The sequence below is a fragment of the Vombatus ursinus genome, unplaced genomic scaffold, assembly GCF_900497805.2.
Source record: "Vombatus ursinus unplaced genomic scaffold, bare-nosed wombat genome assembly UNPS02009173.1, whole genome shotgun sequence".
NCBI classification, from domain to species: domain Eukaryota; kingdom Metazoa; phylum Chordata; class Mammalia; order Diprotodontia; family Vombatidae; genus Vombatus; species Vombatus ursinus.
This window is the reverse complement of record NW_020948951.1, coordinates 7,914,067-7,923,201: the sequence shown is the minus strand read 5'-3', so window position 1 is coordinate 7,923,201 and position 9,135 is coordinate 7,914,067. Positions and strand designations below refer to the sequence as shown.

At 38.9% G+C, this 9,135-nt stretch overlaps 1 protein-coding gene across 1 annotated transcript in view; it reads right to left on the bottom strand.

The window, feature by feature from the left end:
* Positions 1–441: 441 nt before the first annotated feature.
* Positions 442–9,135, bottom strand: part of ZFR2 (zinc finger RNA binding protein 2) — a 139,768-nt gene continuing 131,074 nt past the window's right edge. The window contains exons 16-19 of the mRNA XM_027851298.1: positions 8,971–9,066; positions 6,365–6,476; positions 3,933–4,030; positions 442–2,162 (exon numbers count right to left, since the gene is read on the bottom strand). Coding sequence (XP_027707099.1) covers positions 1,971–2,162; positions 3,933–4,030; positions 6,365–6,476; positions 8,971–9,066 — 498 coding nt within the window. The 3' untranslated portion in view covers positions 442–1,970. The remainder of the gene's footprint in view (positions 2,163–3,932; positions 4,031–6,364; positions 6,477–8,970; positions 9,067–9,135) is intronic.

Here is a 9,135-nt window from a genome sequence, read left to right as displayed (position 1 = left end):
CACAACCCCCCACATGCATAGTGTCCTGTTTTGGTGACCTGTTCCATTCTTTTGTTCCTCTGTTCTCTGGCCTGTCATTAGAGTTTGAAGAGATGGTGGGATATCCAAGTGGAGATAATCAGTAGATATTTGTTAATGGGGGAAAAAATAGTTCAAAAAAGAGAATAAGGCTGGATGTTATAAATGACGGAGTCAACTTCATAGAGGTAATCATTGAACCCTTGGAAGTAGATAAGGTCAACAAGCGAGAAAGTGTGGAGAGAGAAGATGTGACTCAGCACAAATGTTGAAAGTATTAATGATATTACTGAAAAACAACGTTGAGCAATATTACATAGGGCATACCCATAATGTCTGTGTAGAACGTTCTCTCTATGTAATAAGAGTCTCCAATTAAAAGACAAGACAACATATAGAAAAAAATGGAAGCATAATCTTCATTTTATTTTTCTCCTTTTTTAAATTTCCAGGTAGCACTACAAAGACATTCAAATATTAAAGCCATGTTATTGGCTCTCCTTCTAACACACAAAAAATGAAATAAAATAAATTGCGTCAAGTGACCATAGATCACAACATTTGTCAAAATATAATTTGCTTTTTTTTCTTGTTATGTGCCATAAGGCAACCAATTGAGAAACCCTCTGCAAAAAAAGAGGTTAAGCTGATGAGGTTGGGGCGATGGGCCTCCCTGGTTCACTGACTTTGCTACCTCCATCCCACCTCAGCACTAGCATCTGCTCTCTTTTTCCCGCTTCCCACTGGGCCAGAAGGACGCTGGTCACATACAAACACTCAAAGGCATTCCTGGGTAGCTGCCTTACCAAGTCCTGAATCCTCTGGCCTGTCCATTCTAGAGTGATGTTACCAAGAAAAGCCTAAGCTTCAGAACTGGATGATATTGAAGATGAGACTGGAAACTAGAAAAAAATAAACAAAATAGAAGGAAAAAACTCACCTTAAATTAAAATGAAAAATAAGCTGTTCACTATGTGAGACTTGGCCACCTTTCTTTAGAAGGCACTCATTGGTATATGGAAAATTTCTGTGGTTAAGTGGTTCTCAAGTAAATAACAGGTATTTTTAAAGTGAGTGCTAACTATACTCTTTCACTCCATCACCAAAGCCTGTTCACAGAGCAGCACCAACCTCTCTACCTTCACCGTCATTAATGGAACACACTCAGTGCTCTCAAAAGAGAAACCCTAAAATTCTCACTCACAAAGTCCAATAATGGAAACAATACAACTTGCGAAGATTTTAACAAGTTAACAGGAACAGGTGAGTTTTTTTTTTCAGTTGTCTTTCCTTTATGTTGACTTTATTTAATAAAGAGCTAGTGAAGTAAATGTTAATGCTTCACTGACTTGTTTGCTTTATATGACTCTTGGCTCAAAGCTCTATATCTGCCATAAGTTTTTGTTTGTTTGTTTTGTTTTGTTTTTGTTCTTTTGGGAGAGCAAACTAATCTCCCTGATTCTTCCAAACCAATCTTCCTGCTGTCCAGACCCAAAGGTGGGCACCTCTACATTCATTCTAGCTTGAGGATGGAATAGCCAAAGGAAATGATTTTAAGGTTCAAATCCAATATCCAGCATTTCCCTCTACATGCTGGGATGCATCTTTAAAGCTTGCAAGAAATACCAGAATTAAAAAAATATGCTTGCATCCTTCTACCTATCTTTCCGTGGGGAGGGTTTCCTCAGGAGTGAGGGAAAAGGTAGAGAAGGACAAAGTGAAATGGGGCTATTGCCCAAAGGCAATCTTGGAATGATGCAATCTTTAAAATGATTTAAGCACAATTTTAAAAACAAATCTATAATATGTTATTCAAGGGGAAGCACTAAAATTGTCAGATGTTATAGACTAAACAGCAATTTATATTTACATACACAGATTTATGGAAAAGTACGTGTGCATACATGTGTATGTACATATAAAATTAAAGTTGTGTATGAACATTATCTTAGCTATAACAGTGCTTGGGCATCATCCTCATCCTCTTTCCTCTCTTTCTTCTTTTCACTCTCTCCTTCCACTGCCTCACCAAAGTCTCTTCGCCGCTTCTTGTTGCGTGAACCAACTCTGGTTTTAGGTGGTGGCAAAGGGTCCATTCCTAGTACTTTGTGGATTTGTCTGAAAGCTAACATCCGTAAAGCATGCTGGGATTAAAACAAAAAGAAACACAGAAATAAACGTTAGGATGCTTTGCACACTGTTTTCTGAATTTTCAAGTGGCCACCATGATTCTATTCAGCCAGCAAAACCTGAAATGACTCAATCCAAGTTGTTACTTACAGATCCATAGAACAGAAAGGCTAGGAAGGCTCTTAGACTCCAACTCAATCTAGTCCAACCTTCCCCCTCATTTTTTATGAATGAAGCCACTGAGTTAAAGAGGCTAAGTGTTCTGTCCAAGGTCACACAGACAACTACATTGCAGAGACTGGAATCCAGATGTTCTGACTCCAAGGCCAAGGCTCTTTCCACCACATTCCCCCTCTGATTGCCTTAACATTCACAGTCCTGACTACTGCTACCCACATCACCAGCCTCAGAAAACATATTTCCCATTGTGGAGGCAAAAAGACAGGAGATCTGTATCTTCCCTTTTTTGACAGGAAGACAAGGAATTACATTTTCTTTTGTCTTGTTCTTGTGAGCCCTCCTCACTTCTAACCTTGCTTCTTGGCTGATAAAAACAGATACTCCTACAGACTAGTCTATCTGCAAGGCTAATACTGACAGAAGTACTATTAGAAGTAACTGTATCATACTATTAGTTGAAATATTAATAGAATAATGCTATTGTTCCAGAGGAGTATATAGGACTCCTTTAGGCCCTGCTGGAGAGGAAGACGGGTGGCACTTTTCATAGGAGCCTCCCCTGGCCACCTGTCTATATTTTCTGTGTTCTAAAACGGTCTACTAGCATATTTATGAGTGACATGTTGTCCTTTTGCCATGACACCAACCAGCCATAAGCACCACAAGAGCTACTCCCCTAAGAATAGAGAGAACAAGCGTATATGATGTGACCCATGTGTACCTGTGATCACATCTTTTCACATATGACACTGAGCCCAGCACCTAGCACAATAATGTCTTGGCTACAATATAGTCTTTTTGGTGAGAAAGAACATTTAAGATACTATTATTCATTAAATGGTAGCTGATGCTAGTGACTTTCTAGGTAGCCTTTTGAAAGAATTAATTTTCTTCCCTTAATTAATTGATTAATTCCTTATCAAGAGAGAAATAGGGACACATTAGGTAAACACATTAAGAGAGGGAATCGATTTTTTTGTCTTAATTGTCATTCTGGATACAGGTCACCTAACAAGCACTGGATAGTTCCTGTGTGGTTGTGACTAGAAGAACTATGGCATATTTACAATCAAATACCAATAAAAGCTCACATTTCAGGTTGAAGGTTTATAAAATGCTGCCCTAGTATTGACCTTTTGAGATACATAGTACAATTATTACCACCCTCACTGTACAGAAGAGAAAACGGCCTTAGAAACAGGCAGTCAATTGTCCACGGTCACACAGCTAATTCAGGGCCAGGATTTGAACCCCTGAATCCTTACTCTAAAACTCTCCTTCTACTATGCCAACCTGACTTTCTTCGTGGTGGAAGCAATATATCTTACTATTTTATTTCCTGGCCGTGGATCTCTGTAGCAAAACATCCAGCAAACTACCTGCATCCTCCTATACCAAGTTCTTCCCTGAAAAAAAAATCAACATTCACTAGAAACAAAGAGCATATGTTTTAAATGAGATGGCAATAAAGATTACCTATAAACTGCTGAATCCCATTCCAGAAACCAAAGCTCAGATACAATCATTTATATTATAAGGGCCTGAGCCCTGTATAAGCTGGAATCCTCTCAAAGGAAAGATTTTGAGCCATTGCTTCTTCCTACCTGGGCACTGGCTGTGACATCCTCTCGTTCTTGACTTGTCATGACATTCAGCACATCTGTCTGGTTTTTCTCACATGGATCTTGAAGTCCTGGTCCATCTGAAAAGGAAATAGTTGGGAGACAGAATGAACTGGGGCAAACATCAATAACAAGTATAGCTCTCAACACCACCCATCCCTCACGCAAATGGTTGGTCTGCGAAGAGTCTTTCAGCCAAGGGTAAAAAGCAGAAATCAAGAAAGACTGACATTGACTTTCCCTAAGGTCACTGGGGATTGTTTGGTGTTAATTCTAGGCTGCTTGCTTTCATTGCTTACACTGTGGGAAATTATGTTATTGCTGTTGTTTTAAAATACAGGTATTGGTCTACTATATTAAAGTTTCTGACCCATTCATAGTTGCTACTGAGAAGACAATGCTTCACTAGGTTCTGACGTGTACAACTTATTACCGAAAAGGAGAATAGACAAAAAGTAATTGCTAGAAGCTCTCAGAAATGGTATGGGCTTGCTTATTGACTGAATGACTGAGGTACAGATGACTGTTTATTTGTATGTTGAATGGTCCCAGCCTGTAAGACTTTTTGTGTTTTTAAAGTCTGAAGGATTTATAGAATGACATGGACAAAAATTACACAGGATGAAGTGCAGAGGGGCATTGGCCATCTATGATTATGGAAACAATACCCAAAACAATGATATTACTAATCCACCAAAATGTCACAGAATTTCAAAGTCATCTTTCTGACAAACTCAACTATCTTGGTCATAAGTAAAATAAAGTAACAAACAAAAGGAACTGAGAAACTGATTTAAGGAACCAAAATATTTGCAGAATATGCAGAAGCTATTAAACAAAGCTAACACATAGTACTACTATAACATCCCTTCAATTCTCTACTCAAGATACCAAATAAGAGTAAACTCTCTTATTTTAATACAATTCTAACAAGCTTGGTTGCCTGAGTTCCTAGCCAATAGCTACCAAGAATAAGGAATTAGAAGGGGGTGTGTGTGTGTGTGTGTGTGTGTGTGTGTGTGTGTGTGTGTGTGTGTTCCCAAGTCTGTGTTTTACCCAGGGCTGGGAGAGTACCATCAGCAACAGGGCCCACTGACAGTAGCAACTCTCTTGACAAATGATAGCCTGATAGTGAGAAAGTAAACAGAAAACAATTTTCTTAAAAAGCAGACATTAAAAACTCAAAAAGTCCTACAGCTAGGACCATTTAGAACAGAGGTAGTCAATATCTCTATAGACCTTAATCAATAAGTAATTAAATGCCTGATATGTGTCAGTCACTAGGGATACAAAAATAAAGATGAAGAGAATAAGGGAAAGGGAATAAGCATTTACATAGTGGTTACTATGTGTTAAGCACTTCACAAATATTGTCTCATTTGATGAAACGATCCCTGTTGGTGTTAAGTGAAGCTAGGAATTCTACACTTGGAAGTAAGAAGAGAGTACATTCCAGGGATGCAGCAAATGCAAGCAAATGGGAAATGAAATGTCACATTTCATCTGTCCTTCAATAAGACGGACACTTTAGCCAGATCATAGAGTTTGTGAAGGGGAGGACCATATGTAATAAGCCTGGAAAGGGTAATTTGATATGAGGTGGTGAAGGGATTTAAATACCAAACAGAAGAGCTTGTGTTTTATCTTAGAGGCAATAAGGAGCCACTGTAGCTTACAACAGGGAAGGTGAGTGGCATTGTCAGACTTGGGCTTTAGGAAAAATCACTTTGGCAGCTATGCGAAGATGGAATCTGTAGAAGGGAGATACTTAAGGAGACCTTTGAGGAGACTACTGCAATAGTCCAAGTGAAAGGTGATGATGGGGTCTTAAGTGGGATGGAGACTGATGTGTAGAGAAAAGAGGATGCAAGGAAGAGATGTCGTAAAGGTAGAATCAAGAAGAATTGGCAAAAGGTCTCTGTGACATAGCCCTGCATGTTGAATTCATAGTAACAACTAATTCTTCAAAGAAAAATGTAAAGGTATGTAGAGCTGAAAGGAACCTTAAAAATCTAACCTCCTCATTTTACAGAAGTTGAGAGTCACAGAGAGAAGTACTGTGCCCAAATTTATACACATTATGGTAAATAGCACAGTTGAGATTCAAACTCAGGTCCTCTGACTCCAAATCCAGGGCTCTTCCCACTACACCACACTGCGTCTCTGTTCAGTACAGTTTATATAAGAAGTAGAGGGAAATAATGACCACACTTCTGAAAAATTACACTTCCTTATAAACAATTTTTTTAAAAATAGAAAATGACTTTATGTGGAATGGTTTGTTCCCCCAAAACATCTGAAAAGTGAGACCCTGCTATACTTCTATATAACCCCTCAATGCCTGGCAGATGTTCCAAATCTATATTAGGGTGTGACTGATTGACTACAAGGCTTGAGCCCAGCTGCAGACTGACCTGTTAGGAGCGTTCCTGTGGCTACACATTCTAGCACTCGCCTCATGGCATCTCCTGGACGCAGAGGCCCTGATGCACTGCTCAAAGCCTTTTCCACCAGAAGCTCCATGGCCTATATGGAGGGAGAAAGGGAGAGAAGGAGCAGTGATGACCATGGCTGAAGGGTGGGAGACACACAAACCCCTTCTTTAATTAGTGGTATTTTGTCACAGCCTTGGACCCTGGACTTCTCTGCTTCATTTCACTTTGAACACTTTCCAGGGAGCATGACTTGCACAGAAAAAAGTAATTATAAGTGAACCCAGGGATTTAACAACACTGTTTACAATGAGGTGAAAGTCTAAGAGGGTTCTTTGCAGGTCCTACTGATAGTATATAATGGCCACAGGATTTCAGACCTGTGTCTTTGTACAGAACCACCAACAAAATTATTTCTCAGTAATCACTTTCCTTTAAGCAGTGGCCAGAAGCAGTCAGAACTACGACTGCAAGTGTCATACAGTCAACAGCATGTCTTGTGGCCAGGAGATTATTCAGAAACAGCCCTGGTTTCTGAGGAAATCCTCATGAATAAGAGATGAAGCTGTGACTAAGGGACAAAAGCACTGGATCCAAAACTGGAAAATGAGGCTCCATCACCCCTGTAATTTCAGGCAACCATTTTCCTTCTCTGAGCTTCAGTTTCCTCATCTGCAAAATGGGCATGATGATACTGGTGTTACCAGCCTCACAGGGCTGTTGTGAAAATCTACTGACACTATCCAATGTATGTAAAGAGCTTTGTAAATTGTAAAGAGAGGAGAGGTACTAGACCTCTGATTTCCCTGAAGGAAGGAAATGGTCTCCTCCTGGAGAAGAAATTTCTTCTACCAGTGCAGGTCAACACCTCTACCACTTAGAATTTTAGAGTTTCCTACTAAGAGGTACTAAGAGGTTGAGTGACTTACACAGTCAGTATGCATAAGAGGCTGGACTTAAAATCCAGGTCTTTCTGGCCTCATAGCCAGCAACTTTCAATCTATTACACCATGCCGCCTCTTGGGCAAAACATATAAATCAAGGGTTCTTAACCTTCTGTGTGTCCTGGGCCCTTTGGGCACTCTGGTGAAGCCAATGGACTCCTTTTCAGAATAACATTTTTAAATACACAAAATACATATGATTACAAAGGAAACTAACTATATCAAAATATAATTATCAAAAAATAAAAGTTCCAAGTTCAAGGAGCACCTCACCTCCCCTGCCCATCCTGGACCCCCAGGTTAAGCACTCCTGATGGAAAAAATAAACTATTGTGTCATTAACAGTTTAAACAAACTATTTTTTAAGCAAACATGTTCCAAATTTATTTCTGAACTATCAGGCATCAAAAGGAAATTACTTATTTTCCTACTGAATTCAAAATACCCTAACTCCAGGAAAAATTAAAAGTCACTAATTGGGGCCATCTTTTGTTACTACACTAGAAAACCAACACAAAAGTCCATGAAATATAAAAACAAAACAAAAAAGCCATAAAACATAAAAACTATTAAAAACTGATCACATCCTAGACTGCAACAGAGAGGTATAGAAATACTGAGGCAGACACAGACACATTTAAAAAAAACATCCTAGAGATAAACAGAGAACAAACAATAAAAACTACAAAGAAAATGATAAAGACACAGTAAGATCTACTTAAAGTAAAAAGTAAGAAACAGAGAGGCAATAATGTAATTGAATCTACATACAGAAGGTCCCTCAACAGTGCTTTACTAACTGTCCCTGAAGACCTGGGTGTTGGCTATTACTGAAATGGGTAAAACCTAGGGTGAAAAGGTGGAACCCAAGAACATGGAGAAAGACTGAGAAGACTTCACCCTAACCTTCTCAAGTTCATAATATGAAAGCCTCTCATATTATGACTACTACAAGTAGTAGTGCATATTTACAGAGTGCTTTACAATTCACAAAATACTTTCTAACAACCCTTCCCTATGAGACAAGTAGTATAAGAATTATTAACCTCATTTTACAGATGATGAAATTGGAACTCAGAAAATCTAAGTGATTTGCCTATAGTCACATCACTTAGAAATTCCTTAGCCCAGTGTTCTTTCCATCATGGCTCTGCTTCTACTTCATTCTTTGCTCTCATTTTTTCTTCTTGTTCACACTTGGATTTATGAGAATCTCTTTTTCTATCAGCAGGGTTGGGACATCTGAAAAAAACAGAAGGGCACAAGGGGTGGTACGTGCCATGCCTCTCTGGCCTGACTCCTACTGGCCTATCTTAGGTACCTAACGCTAAAGTTTTTCACCAAGCTTTTGTAAATGTACATATTTGTTTAGTGAGAAGTTTGGATGTAAGATTAGACAATTCAAAGATGGCTACTGTAGAGCTCTCCCAAGGGAATACTGAAAACTTCCTAATATAACTGAATTCTTCTACATGTTGGGTATTTTTCTTCTTACCTAAACAGGGATGCTAAAAGAAGAAAAATTTTCTTCCAATAGAAATCAAGACTTTTGTGCTGATATTGGAAAGTCCTGGTCACTAGAATAAATTATTTTCAGAATGACAATGGATTTTAAAATGAAGTTCAGTATCTTAATTTCCTTACCCAATCTGGTAGGGCCCCCCATGTTGGCACACGCTGACACAGATCTCGAAGAACTCTGATAACAATCACACATGACTGCAGACCATTAGCTCTGGCCTTTGGGGAAAGAAACAACACTGTTTGTTCATAGAAAACATGCCCACAAAGGAAAAATTATTCTAAATG